At 36.3% G+C, this 14,345-nt stretch overlaps 2 protein-coding genes and 1 long non-coding RNA gene across 3 annotated transcripts; all 3 read left to right on the top strand.

Moving 5' to 3' along the window:
- The first annotated feature begins 410 nt into the window (after nt 1-410).
- Nucleotides 411-810, top strand: LOC113322316. Its single transcript, XR_003347105.1, has 3 exons — nt 411-511; nt 607-651; nt 749-810. It is a non-coding gene; the product is annotated as an uncharacterized LOC113322316 (long non-coding RNA).
- Nucleotides 811-846: 36 nt separating this feature from the next.
- Nucleotides 847-2,529, top strand: LOC113325054. Its single transcript, XM_026573293.1, has 5 exons — nt 847-1,538; nt 1,619-1,954; nt 2,040-2,136; nt 2,225-2,254; nt 2,389-2,529. Exons 1-5 carry the CDS (start codon nt 847-849, stop codon nt 2,527-2,529), a joined length of 1,296 nt encoding a protein of 431 aa, XP_026429078.1.
- A 2,226-nt stretch (nt 2,530-4,755) lies between these two features.
- LOC113320109 lies at nt 4,756-6,623 on the top strand. The gene is made up of 4 exons (XM_026568048.1): nt 4,756-5,510; nt 5,605-5,675; nt 5,882-6,038; nt 6,115-6,623. The coding sequence occupies exons 1-4, from the start codon at nt 5,043-5,045 to the stop codon at nt 6,331-6,333; spliced, it is 915 nt and encodes a 304-aa protein (XP_026423833.1). The 5' UTR covers nt 4,756-5,042; the 3' UTR covers nt 6,334-6,623.
- The last annotated feature ends 7,722 nt before the right edge of the window (nt 6,624-14,345 follow it).

The following is a 14,345-nucleotide window of genomic DNA, read 5'->3' as shown; positions in this document are numbered from 1 at the left end:
ATGTATGTTGGTGATAATGTTTTTTTTTCCAGCATATGATGAATATCTTGTAGTGATAATGCTCTTTTGTTATGCAACAGGGATTCAACACCTCAGAAAGGGCCAAGGGAAACTTTATCTCCCAGGAAAAGCCCAAGGCTGATTGAAAAAGCTAAAAAGACAGTTGGTGTTAATTTAGCTAAGATGGTTCTGGATTTTGAGAACCATGTTGAGGAGTCGACACAGGCTAGCAGTCAGGGCATTGTGAATCTAGATGATGATTCACTAGGTACTGAATTCTGGAAATCAGCCGCGGATAAAGTACATGTTGTTGAAGAAGCTGTCAATGCGACTAAGGAATCAGTGTTGCACCTTCAAAATGTTAATGCAGATGATTGTCACCCGGAAGACCAACCATGGAGCCAACCACTCATATACAGTGAGGGTGAAGATGATGCAGATTGGAAGGAGTTTTTACACAATTTTAGTATGAAAAGCAGTGCTGGTAAGGATAGTGAGGAAGACGATGAAGGTAATGTTCATATTTTGAAATTTTAGAATTCATCGATTATGTTATGTTTACAATTTGATATTAATGTGTATTTGTATATGCCTCTGAACATGTAGATGATCATTATGACCAGTTGTTGGAGACGGATGATGAAGTTGAAGGTAGTGTTGGTTTCTCTTTTAAAATTGGTTTTTATAATGATATAATGATACCCGATGTGTTAATTACTTTTTCCTTGTTGATTGTCATGACTTGCAGTTGTCAAAGAAGTTAAGGAACCACTGATTGATTTTGAGATTGAAAAGGGTAAAGGGAAGGAAATTGCTAATGGATCGGAAGATGATTATGGTCCTGAAATGGTTGGTAGGCCATTACCTAATCATGAAGTTAGAGTGGTTGATAATGGGCAACATTGGTTTGATGACAGTGATTTTGAAGATTTCCTTGTTGCTGCTGATTCAGTGGATAATGAGTTATTCCCTGAACCAGAAAATGAAATACAAGTTGTAGTTGATGACAGAATTGATGAGGGGATGGAATTTCCAGACAAGACCGCTTTTAAGAAACATCTCAGAAAATACTGTGTATCTACTAGGACAGAATGCAGGTTTAGTAAGAGTGATAATATTAGAATCAAGGCTGTGTGTAAAGGCTTTGGAGAGCCCATTCTATGTCCGTGGTATATATCTTCAAGGAGGATCCCTGGTGAGGCGACTTGGAGCATAAGAGATTTCCACTTGCACCACACTTGTATTGGGGATCCTTATGGGAGGAATTCATGTGCAAATCCAGAATTTGTAGCTCAACATGTGATCAACAAGGTAAGGGAGTCACATGGAAAGAATGTACCTAAACCTTCTGAGATTGCTGCCGAGTTTTGGACAAGCCACAACACCTTGATCCCGTATCACGTTGCATGGAAGGCTAGAAACAATGTGTTGGAGAGGATAAACGGAAGCTTTGATGAGAGTTTTAGACTCATACCAAGTCTGTGTGAAATGATCAAAAGGACTAATCCCGGATCAATTGCTACTTTCACTTACGGAAGGTAATATTATTTCTTTAATTGTTCGTAAAATTGATTAGTTTGAGTTCTAGTTTTAAAACTTTCCTTGTTTCTTCGTGCAGAGACAATCGCTTTGAATCTGTGACCATATCTTTTGATGCCCCAATGAGGGGTTTTATAAATGGTTGTAGAAATGTGGTTGGGCTGGATGGTTGTCACCTGAAGGGAAAGTATGGTGGCTGTCTACTATCTGCCACTGCTCTTGATGGGCAGAATGGATTGGTTCCTTTGGGTATCATGGTTTGTATAAACGAGTGTGCGGAGAACTGGTTCTTGTTCTTGAATAATCTCAAGCATAGATTGGCTGATCATCCCGTTGAGCCAATCAACTTCATATCTGATAGACAGAAGGGTTTGAGAGACGCTGTCCAAAAGTTGTTCCCTACTTCATCACATAGGTTCTGCTTCAGGTTACAAACTAACCTCCAACCTGATCATTTTATTGTTACAAAATACATAAAGTGTGTTCTATATTCATGGCAGGCACATGTATGCAAACTTCAAAATGCACTACAAGGGATCTAAACTACACACACTATTCTGGAATGCTGCTAGAGCTTATAAGCCTAAACACTTTCAGGTTTGTTTTAGTCCGTAAATGAAATGAGTGACATTTTTTATTCTTAGAAAGTAAAATTCTTGTAACACTGAATATGTTTCAACTTTAGGCACACATGGATAGTATGATGTCAGAGAATGTTAGTGCTTGTCAGTATTTGATGGGCGAGGATCCTAAAAGCTGGTGCAGGGCCTTTTTTGACCACAAGAGCGCTTGTGAACACTTGAGTAACAACTTTTCTGAAAGTTTCAATAACATGATAACCAACATTAGGGAGAAACCTGTCTGCAAGCTAGTTTTGATGTATGGACAGCTGGTGATGGGGCTGTTTTACAAGAGAAGAAATGCTTGTGTTGGATGGGATTCTGGCGATTTGGTTCCTACTGCCAAAAAATTATTGAAGAAGATGTTTAAGAAAACAGGGGAATATAAGGTAGAAGGAGCGGTTGTTGGCAAGCTTTATGAAGTCACAAGCATACATAATACAATATTCACTGTTGACCTTGAGAAACATACTTGCAGCTGCATGCAATGGCAGCTGAGGGGTTTCCCCTGTCAACACGCAGTCTGTGCTCTGCAGCAAATCAGGCCCAATTGGGTTGAGTAAGTGTGGAGAACACATGTAGTTTTATCTATGATTCTTTCTTTATTACCAATATATGAAATGTTAAACCTGTTTGTTTTTCTTGTGTGCATTTTTATAGGTATTGTGCCAGATACTACTCAGTGGATAACTACAGGACCACCTATTCCCCTGATATGGTGCCATTGGAAGGGCCTGAGGACTGGGATGAGGTTTTTTTATAACTCTGAACTATTCATGTTTAATTGTCCTTAATTGGATCTGATTTATGTTTGCACTATGAACTTAGACAACCTTTTATATTACATTATTAGGTTTACCTTAAATATCTATGTGTATCTACTTAAAAGTACAATTGTGATACATGAATTCAAAGTACTTTGTGAAATATCTGAACTCAATTCTTCTCAATTCTTGTATGAACCCTGTACCTAGCTACTTAATGGATTTTAATGTTTGGAAGCCGAATTCCAGACCCTGCAGTAACATATATGGTGTAGATATTTAGGATGTTTAATTTTTGCGGCGGCTAAGTAATCATTTTTAGTATTATCATTCATTCTTTGTTTTTTTTGCTATGTCTATTAATTGGGAGGATTACTGTACACCTATTACTTACTAGGTTGTTGATCTCTTTATGCAATATTAACTTCCTTTGTTCTTCTCTTATACAGCCAAGAACAACTATTGTTCCTCCATTGCTCATTAGGAAACCGGGCCGGCCTAGGAAGAACAGAAGGAAGGCCTATAATGAGACCCTATCCGAGAAGAAAGTCAGGTGCTGCAGCAAATGCAAGCTGCCTGGTCACAACAAGACAACTTGTCCTGGTGGTGCAATTGGCTCTAATACAAAGAGAAATAGGTTTACATCTGAAGAAGGCGGACTGGCATTTCAATCCCAATCATCATCACAAGCTGGAAGTGCTGGTGGTTCTATGCCTGCAATGAAGAAGCCAAGAAAAGCTACGACTCAGCAGTAGTGTTCACTGAAGATTTACTTGAAACTAGTTTTGGTTAGGATGTCTTTTGTTTGCTTTCAAGTGAGACCTATGAAACTTCCTGCATTTGCTCTGTTTATTTGGTTATGTTTTAGTTTATCTTTTACTTTGTTTGGATATTAGCTACCTCCCAGAGATATTGTTTTTGGATGTTTTGAGTATTGGATCTTTGATTCAATGTTATCAATAAATGGTAGTATTAGTGTCATTAGCTTGCCTTGCTATGTTTTTACGATTTTATGGTTCTTCTGTCTGGTTTATAACAGGTGAACAAGACAAAGTTTTTCGATGAGATCTCCTGAAGAAACGAGGAAACAAGTTTAACTGAAGGGTACATTGGGCATCTTAGGTCACCCTAAATCTTCCACATGTCAGTTAACACCAGTTAACTTGTAACTGGATGGAATCTTTGTAACGGGACTACTTTATAAGTTATCAAAAAAACGGGATTATTTTGTAAACAACTTTAGAAAATGGGACATATTTGTAAATGACCCTTTTCCTTTCGGGAATTATCTTGCTGTGACCGAATAATAAACAACCGAGAGAGAAAGTTGATCAAACAACAAAAGGCATTCAAGATAGAGGCGAGCCGACCCCAGGCCAACTCATATCGTCTATCTCTCTCTCCCAGTCTCGTTGTTGTACTTGAAATTAAATTTAATAATAAAGGCATAATGATGAAAGTCATGAGCCATAACTGCAACAAGTTATACAGGAAAAAGAAATGGCACCATTGATCGATCATCATCCACAACGACAAGCAACAGAGACAGACCCTCCCTTTCCCTTCTCTTCACTAACAACTTTAGTCTGTAAAAAAATAAAATTATCCCATTTTTAGCATCTCAACCCAAGTATCCTTTCACCAAGATACCCTCCTCCATGTACCCTAGTTTGTGGTATTTATTAAAGTACTCGTAATAAGATAAAAGGAGAATCCAATACAAACAATAAATCTCATGTAACAGTCGCACCACCACTAGAATGAAACAGTCTCTACCTTCCATGAATGATAAATTTCTTTCTTCCACATTAAGTAGTCAAATTGTTAGTGAGTATTTGTTGCCATTGAATGTTAGATGCATAAGGATAAGTCTGATTCATGATTGCATCAGGAACAAGGGTATTTCCGTAAGACCAGCCTTTGCATAGGAATACCAAACTCATTCATGACAGAACAAAAAGATGAAGAGTCTTCTCTAGAAAACAAATACACAGACAGACAAAGTCCACCCAATCAAACCCAAAACCAAACCAGCCATCACAATTCACAAACAGATATAAATCTTCTCTTGTGTTGTCTATAGAAATGACGATTGGCCCCAGCTGGACCAAAATTTATTATGTTACAAAGAAAAACAAAAAAAGAAAACAAGAAACAAAGGAAAGCAAAGCAAGGAAAGATGTTATCTTCCAATGTCTTCCAACCAAACCCTATGAATATGATACTACTATTAGTAGGAGGAGGTAACCCCATTATTAATAATAATATATCACAAATACCCTTCTGCTGCAACCTCCCAAAAATCACTTTCTTTCTTTCTTCTCTCTTCAAAGTTTCTTCTTTTTCAACCCCCACCCCCCACATCATTATTTATTTTCTTCTTCTTATCTTTCCTTTTTTTTTTCTTTCTTCTCCTCTGCGAGATCTCTGTTGTTTCTTTTGTTCATCTAATTTTGAGATGTTGAAGAGGAAGATGAAAGGGGTTTCTATTGAATCATCTTCATCCCCTTTTTCTTATGACGAAGAATCAAGAAATAGGTTTAATAAACATCAAAGTTTGGTTCAGGATTTCAATGAATTGCAAAAGGTAATCTATTAATTATTCATGGGTTTCTCTTAGATCTTTTAGATTTAGGGTTATTTTTTATTGTTGAGATCAAAAGTGATTCTTCTGTGTGCAGGAAACTGATGCCATGAAGAAGAAATTGCATAAAGATAAGCAGAGGAAACTAACCCTTTTGGCTGAAGTTCGGTATGTGTTTTCCTTAAATTCCTAATTATGTTACTCTAATTTTAATTTCTGGGCAAAAAAAAAAAAAACAGGAATAACAGCACACAAAATCATTGTTTGTTTGTGGTTTCTGAGGACAAAATAGATCGAATCATGTTGGTGTTGTTATCTGTTTTCTTGTCGGAACTGCTTGATGATGCTTGTGTTTTCTTATTTTGTGATTGTAGTTTCTTAAGGCGAAGGTACAAATTCTTAATGAGAAGTCAGTCTCCGAACACACCTGGGATAGACGGAGATCTAGGACGATCACAAGCTCCTGTGAGTCATAAGGAATCCTACCGGATGCCCAAGCCTTCTCCAGTATTGGATTTGAATCAGATTTCGGTAATTAGTAAAACTTTCTCTATACTTTAAATTGTTTGTACAGTTTTGTTCTTTAATTTGTTCTGTTGAATTGCAGAATGGGGAAGATGACATTGGGGATTATTATGTCAGTCATCATCTGGAACCTCCTATGAGAATGGAGAAGAAACCTAAGAGGAGTTATTCACGCAGAGTAGAACATCAACAGCAACATCCTAGTGATGCAAACGTGTTGGTTTGTAGGGAGGTAATGAATGGGAATCGGCCTGGTAAGAGAAAAATTTCATGGCAAGATCAAGTCGCATTGAAGGTTTAACCTCTTTAAAGCAGCTAAAATATTCAATCCCCTCTCTTTGTTTGGAAGATCAATACATAACCCCTTTCTGATCTTCTTATGCTTTGATTTTACAGTTATATATAGTGTTGTTTATGCTTGCAGTCTTTACGAAAATGTTTCTGTTCTTATTTTGTAAAGGAAAACGACTTTATATTTTTACAATTTTTTTTGGAGTATAGATTAAGTTTGAGCAAGAAAACAATGTGGCGACTGAAAATAAGAAACTTTCAGATAGGTTCCTGATTTGAGTCAATTGGTATTTTCTCCTACTCTTGGTGAATGTCTTCTGTTCAAGTTAGTGTTGCTTAAGTAATGTTGTTGGTTGCAAGGGTGCACATTCTTAGTGACAAAGATGATAGAGAATCAATGCGGTAACTCGAACAATGAGAACGTTATCATCTTTTCTCCAGATCCAATTTCATCAGTCTGTTATGGAAGCATTAGTGTGTTTATATGTAATTGCATTAATGGTTAGTCTTGATCTCCCAGCAGAGAATGATTAGATGAATATGTGATCCCTTCAGTATAGATTGCAACATAGGTGGCACAAGTGGTCTGCAACTTTTGAGGCATGAGTTGCATGATACTCATCTGTATTTGTTCATATGGCAGTCTCTATGTATGCAGACATGGTGTTGGTCGCCAATTTAGTCGCAGAAATTGAAAGTTGAAAAGTTCACTAGACTGAGTTCAAATGCATTCTTTATATTTGCGTGTCAAGTCCTGGTGCTCTCTGCTTTTATGCAGATTTGATCAGTTCCTCTAGGTTCCTCCTCATATGCTCATCTAAAATGGTCATTACAAAGTCAAATGAAAAAAATAAAATGGAAAACCAATAACTTAATGTGCAACTAAAACTGTATTGTGTTGCATGACAAGTTACCAATGGTCACTATAGATCTGACAGATTCTTATAAGTTATTCCAGGTTACGATATCAATAACCTGTTCGATCGATTCTGGGATCTGAGCCATCTCACAGCACTCTAATAGATTTTCTATTAGCCATCTCACCAAATATTTCCTAAAATCTCTCTTTACTTTATGTTCTATATCCAAAATGTCACGCAGCTTTTTCTTAGTGTCACTATTCAACTTATCTCCTATGCGGCAGTTGGCAATTCTTATGCTTCTAAAAAGACCGGCCTGAATTGACTTTACATCAGGAGAGGTTTCATAATATTCGGGCATGGATACATCCGGCTTCTTCATCTTGAGGCCCAAAACGGCTACATAAAACATTTTTCTCAACTTTTGGGGAAGTACATCTCCTGGATTAACACCTCGAAGCTGTCTTTTCACTTCTTTCCTCACTTTGTTTGCTCGTTGATCTGGCCTTGTATATTTTCTAGTTATTTTTTCACCAAACACTGGTTCCTTGGCTTCACCTTTCAGCCTCCTTAGCATGGCATATTTTGTTTGCCAATCCATATGATGGAGGTCCTTCAATACATCTTGTTGAATCTGAAAACACAATCAGAATGATACAATATCAATAACTCTATAACATAAAAAATATTATCAATAAATCATTACAAACTCTACCAAAATTATCTTAATAAATAGACAGACAAAAAAAAAAAAAAAAAAATTAAGGAAAACTTAGCTAAAAGGAGAACTTAACCAGTCGCGAAGGAAAAGAAAAAAAAAAAATTCGACGTAGACCTAGAAGATTAAAAGTTTAGAGTATCACCAACGAGCTACGAATCATCTTTAACCGAAATGGTGGCAAGCGCAATGGAAATAATAACAGTGTGTAGAAAGGAAAATTTGGAGTTTCACCACGTATGGGTTAATGCGGTCTCTCCTTCGGTTGAAAATGATGTATATTTATGTTGACCCTAACAAATCAAGACCAAACAGCTACAGTTTAATTAATCAAGGATGTTGTTGTGAATTATTGAATCCTCAGTGATACCGTTTTTGCCTTTGCATACTATATTCCAAATCAGTGGGTGTAAATGTGTCTAAATATTTTTTTCTTTCAAATGGTTGAATGCATAGAAAGCCTAGAATGGTTGGTGCAGCACGCATGATAAATAGAATGATCCGTCCTGCTGATACTCACTGGCAATCCATACAAATTATCTATACTATAAGACCACGAAGGCTTAGACGATAAATTTTGAAAAACAAACATTATATCCGACTATCCCAATTTCATTCTTGTAATATACATCTAACGGTCATTTCGTTTATAACCTCCATTCGAGTGAATTTACGTACACTAACCTCGCATGCATGTTAAGGACTGTTCCATAATTTGCAATACTATCAAAAATCAAGGGCCTTCACACTTTATTGATTGAGTGTTCATTTAAGTTAATAATAATGGCATTCTAATGTTAATGAGATAAAAAAATGTTACACAATTTATACCCCGTGTAAAAAAACGTTGCAATACTATCATAAATCAGGAGCCTTCACATAATTTGCAATACTGTAGCTAACGTGCATGAGAATAAATGATTTAAACTTGAACGTAAAGCACCGTAAAGAAATACATACAAACAGAGGAGTTTCTATTCCTTGCATACTCATTCCTTAGGTACAACTCTTTTGGTCCTTGCTCTATACTTATCTATCATAAATCGGGTGGTTACTGATACTCTTATCTGATTATGGTTCTATATATTACAGGTGATTAACATGTCTTGCATGATTGCAATGGACATATGTTTGCCATATATTATGGAGGATCTAATTAACACTTTCGTGAAATATAGTATCTATCAGGGACATTGAATAACATTTGCAATGACAGTGGACTTGAATCATTTAACGACAATAGTTCAGTGAAAACAATATTTTTCTTCTCTTCTTTGTATCTAATTGGTCAACCCATAGGCCATACATTAGTTGTTGGTGGTTTGTTTTAATTACATTTGATTAATCGCATGGTAACAACACACTAGCTAACATTTGATTAATAGTGTTCCAAGCACTATTATTTTGTGAGAAATATGGTGACTATGCTCAAAAAAGCCGGGGCCATCAATAGATACCAAGTAATGCACCTGTAATTTGGACTACTTAATACTCTAGATTCAAGCTAAAGACAACCAGCAACAAGTAGCTTATAAGACTCCACTATTAAGCAGTCTAATGAAATTTAAATTTGAGACAACGCTCAGCAATATTTTGGGTAGTGGCATTCCCTAGTCTGTATATAGTGGTTCTAGCTTTAGCTAATATTCATACTTTGTGGTTGTGGTTGATGTATGATAGTGTGACACCTTTGCATAACCAACCAACACATAATCGATATTCAGGTTTTAACATCACTCGAAAAGTCAATTACAATTTCATGAACGTAATTTTTTTTTCACATGAATTGTAGATAGTGCGCACACCTTATATCTGGTAAAACATAGGAGAAAATCTCTACTAGGTATTCCATTTTAGGTTTAAATTTAAAGCTGACTTGTATGGTTTCCCTCTTGTTAGCCGTTCATTTGTTACCTTTGATTATTTATTTTGATACGAAGATTGTTCGTTTCCTTCCGAAAAAACACATAACATAACAGAAAAACAAAAAGTGCAAATTAATAAAGTGTCCTGCTTCAAACCATATAATTAATAAACCGGTCAAGCTTTTAAATTCTTTTAGAAACTGGCAGTTCCGTTAGAGTTGACACCTGGGTCCACCAGATCGGTCAGCTGCGTTGAATAAGTCAAACTCGGTACGAGAATTTACGACTGTGCCCTTGCCATTTAAAGACGCGTGTGGTGTAATCTCTCACCACACTTTCTATTTCGTCCTCTCTTCTCCCTCGTTCTCTTCTCCCAGTTCTGAAACTAGGGTTAGGTATTGAAGCTGTTTGAAAAGAAAAAGAAAACTGATGTTATTGAAGTTGTTTTTGTTGAAGACATAGATGTTAGTGAAAGACCAGAGTGTATTTGGAAGAAAAGTTCTACATATTTAGGGATTCAGAGATAGTGGTGATACAGTGAAGATGAGGTACAAACCGGGATTGAAACTGTCTGAATCAAGGTAAGATTAACGAAACCCGTGACTTAATATATGATGAAAATCATTGTATTGATAGTTAATTGATTTAATTGATCGATTGATTTTTAGGGTTTCTGTTTTTTTCCTTTGTAATTAGGGTTTATTTGAAACCAAATTTTTATTGTTTAATTGGGGTTTAATTTTCGTGATTGGGTGTTTGATTTTAAGTAATATTGCTTAATTAGGTTTTCATTGGGTTTTCATAGGTTTATATCTGATTTTGTTTCATTTGTGTTGCAGTCAGTTCAAATTTAGGAATATCAGTGTATATGCGGAGCCAAAGAATGAGACTTTGGTATTTCCTGATTGCCATAGAGATGAAACAGAGTTGATGACACTTAAGTATATGGTGTATAAGGGTTTGTTTATGGATGTTAAAGAGAAGTTTAATTTATATTGTTTTAAGGAAGAATGTCTGCCACTGCCATTGTTAAACAATGATGATTTTGATAATTTTTTGGAGGATTCTTTTGTAAATGAGGATGGATGTATATGTTTGTGGATGGGGATGAAAGACACAGTGTTTGGGACTCCAAAGACTACACCAAAGAAGAAGACAGTTAGTAAGGGAACCACCCCTAGAAGATCCCCAAGGCTAAATAGTGTGGATAAGTCAGTTGAAGGTGCATCAAGAAAGCTGAGTTTCGTGGATGTGCCCATGTCCAAACATTCTCAGGCTAGTAGCAGTGGTTTCAGTCAGTCAAAAGCTATAAATGAAGTTAAGTTTGTTGAAGATGTGGACAATATTCAGCTGGAAAACACCACAGAAGATGAATGTCACCCAATTGAGAATCCAGAAGCTCCTCCAGTATATGACAGTGATGAAGACATTGAGTATGGGTCAGATGAAGAAGAACAAGAAGAGAAAGAAGAAGAAGAAGAAGAAGAAGAAGGCAAAGAAAAAGGTATATTTCATTTATAACTGATTTCATTTATTATAATTTGTAACTTATTATATGGTACTGATGTTGATCTTGAATGTGCATGTAAGGATGTGGATGAAAGACCTGCTTACATGGATGACTTTGATGATGATTTTGGTCAGTACATGAAGGGTGAGCATGATTTAGATCTTTTCCCTGAAGAAGAAGTTTTTACTCCAGTAGATCCTAGCAAAATGGAGGTAAAAACTAGATTTGCAAATAAGGAAGCATTTAAGAAACATCTCAGGGGTTATTGTGTTCTTAATAAGTGTCAATTTATTTTGGATAGAAGTGCTCCCTCTAGAATTAAGGCTGAGTGTAGGTTTAAAACAGAACATGATTGTCCTTGGTTTGTGTATGCTAGCAAGAAAGAGGGTGACAAGACTTTTGTTCTTAGGAAAGTGAATTTGGAACATAAGTGTGAAGGGGATCCCCAAAATAGGAATAGATCTGCTGATCCTCATTTTGTAAAGGATTTTGTTCTTGATCAGATGAAGAATAAGCCTAAAAAAGTTGTTCCAGACCCTTATAAAATCAAGGAAGACTTCTTAGCTGAAAAGAGAGTAAATATACCATATCAGTGTGCATGGAAGGCTAGGAATCTAGTTTTAGAGTCATTATATGGGAACTATAAAGAAAGTTACAATGAAGTACCAGCATTCTGCAAGATGTTTACTAAATGCAATGATGGGTCTGTTGCTAAGTTCACTTTTGACACAGTGAATAACACCTTTGAAAGCATGACACTCTCATTTGAACCTGCAATGAGGGGTTGGCGAAAAGCATGCAGGGGAGTTATAGGGCTTGATGCCTGCCATCTAACAGGGGAATATGGGGGAGTATTGATGGCTGCAACTGCACTTGATGGACATAATGGGTTAGTAATGTTAGGAATTATGGTATGCAGAGCTGAAACAAAGGAAAATTGGATCATTTTTTTGAAGCATTTGAAGGATGCAATATTAGCACATCCAGTGAAAGTGGCTTTCATTTCAGATAGGCAAAAAGGTTTATTGGAAGCTGTTGGTATAGTGTTCCCTGGCCATCACCACAGATACTGTTGGAGGTAACTTTCTTGTCTAACTTTGTTTCTTGTTTCTTTTGTTTGTCAGATCAGATAAAGGCCTTATGTTAATTGCAATGTGTTAAAATGCAGACATTTATACAAAAATTTCAAGAAGGATTACAAGGGTCTTGAATTATACAGTTCTTTGTGGAATGCAGCAAAAGCATACAAACATGAACAAGAAGATATAAGTGCATTTACAAGAAGAAGGGAACGACATCATTTGTTCTTGCAGCCAAACATGAACAAGAAGATCTTGAACCCTCCTCACAGTAGGAAACCAGGAAGACCCAAGAGCAAGAGGGTAAGAAGTTATGATGAACCTCGTGTTGAGAAGACAAAAAGGAGGTGTGGGAAATGTGGAAATGTTACTAACCACAACAAAAGAACATGTGCTGGTGGTGAAGTGGGATCTAATCCAACTGCAAAGAGGCAAAGGACTGATCATGATGCACAAAGCTTCACCTTCAGCAACATAGAGCCAAGTCAGACCACCGGAGTTAGGGGTGCAGCTAAGTCAAAAAAGAAGAAGAGAACGACATCATTTGTTGGTGAATGTTTTACAGGGCCTGGCAGTCAGCCTTTGGCAACACCATCTTCTACTCCAGCTTCCACAACACCTATGAGTCTGCCATCTATAACACCATCTTCTACTCCACCCTCTACAATAAATAACCTTTATCAGAAATTCTTTGGCATTGGATCTGTAAAACAAGGAAAGGGAAGGGGAAATGGAAAGGCTAAGAAGAAATGATTTGAGATCCGTTTTCTGATTTTTTGTGTTTAAGAAGACAATATTTTTTTCTTTTGTAGACTTGAATTAATGCTGAATCAAATACTATGGTTCATGTCTTATTTATTTTTATTTTTTTGATCTGTTGAGTATGACAAATTCCGACCGTTGCAATGAGTCACCGAGTTGACTCGATACTGGTTTGGTTACGAACTCAGACGAGGGTTAAGTCGTCTTTTACCTAGCAGGTTAACTGCCACATAGCCAGTTAACTACCTAAATCCGTTTTTTGAAAAAAACGGGATGAAAAATGTCAATATCGGCCAGTTTATATAAAGATTCAAAAAAACGGCCAGTTTCTTAAATATGGTTCAAAAAGGTGGTTACTTTATTAAAAAGCCCAAACAAAAACAAAAACCATGAAGATAACCCACGTACATGATCCATCGTACTTATCTTCCCTTTCCTTCCCAGAAAACGATGAGAAATAAGAGTCGAGAAGATATTCTCTTTCCTTCTGAAAAAACTTTACTTGAAAAAAGAATAAAGAAGATGAATAAGTATTTCCTTTCTTAAGAAATAAGAATAAATAAGATGAACAAATATTTCCTCTTGAAAAATCTTTGACTATGCACGGAAAATCAGAGAATTAATGAAGATTTATCTTGGCGCCCCGCCCGTCCGTAGTGGTAGTTGTTTGTGCTGTTTTAGGGCAGTGGAATAGGTCATGTGTTATATGGTGCAAGTGAACCCTAGTACTACCGTATTTTTAGTAGTCAAAATGTTCAGCCGTATCTTAAGAATAATCCCGAGAAAATCTAAACGATATGTAGTGTGAAGTAGTTTTAAACCAAAGCAATAATAAAATACGGTTTAAGTTTTATCTTTATCAACTTTTCTTTTTAAACCAAACCAATAATAAAATACGAAGAAACGTTACAATTTAATTCTTTTGATTTCTGTCTCTAACAATCCCCTTCTTCAATTCTTTTGTGTTTATGTTCTCGTCAAAAATCAGATGAATTATTGCAAGAAGGCAAATCTTAAACTTTGCATCAAAACGTTATACTACAGTTCATTAATTATACTTTATGAAGCACTTTTTTTTGTTTTTTAAATTTCCAACCCGCCAATATCCTACAGTGAAAAGTAAGCCCTTGTGCCCTTCCACAGCCTGAATAGTACAAAAATACAATCATCCGTAGCAAGTACATTCTATTCATGCACCTGTAATTCAAATTAAAGACTACTATGAACA

This window comes from Papaver somniferum, chromosome 11, assembly GCF_003573695.1.
Source record: "Papaver somniferum cultivar HN1 chromosome 11, ASM357369v1, whole genome shotgun sequence".
Classification (NCBI taxonomy): Eukaryota; Viridiplantae; Streptophyta; class Magnoliopsida; order Ranunculales; family Papaveraceae; genus Papaver; species Papaver somniferum.
The sequence above is the reverse complement of the archived record's forward strand: the minus strand, read 5'-3'. Positions and strand labels throughout refer to the sequence as shown.

Bases quoted from the DNA above. Each gene is read 5' to 3' on its own strand.
- LOC113320109 (XM_026568048.1), top strand. From the start codon at position 5,043: ATGTTACAAAGAAAAACAAAAAAAGAAAACAAGAAACAAAGGAAAGCA. The intron at 5,511-5,604 runs GTAATCTATTAA...TTCTGTGTGCAG, and splicing joins ATTTCAATGAATTGCAAAAG to GAAACTGATGCCATGAAGAA. The intron at 5,676-5,881 runs GTATGTGTTTTC...TTGTGATTGTAG, and splicing joins ACCCTTTTGGCTGAAGTTCG to TTTCTTAAGGCGAAGGTACA.
- LOC113325054 (XM_026573293.1), top strand. From the start codon at position 847: ATGGTTGGTAGGCCATTACCTAATCATGAAGTTAGAGTGGTTGATAAT. The intron at 1,955-2,039 runs GTTCTGCTTCAG...TATTCATGGCAG, and splicing joins TTCCCTACTTCATCACATAG to GCACATGTATGCAAACTTCA. The intron at 2,255-2,388 runs GTTAGTGCTTGT...AACCAACATTAG, and splicing joins ATAGTATGATGTCAGAGAAT to GGAGAAACCTGTCTGCAAGC.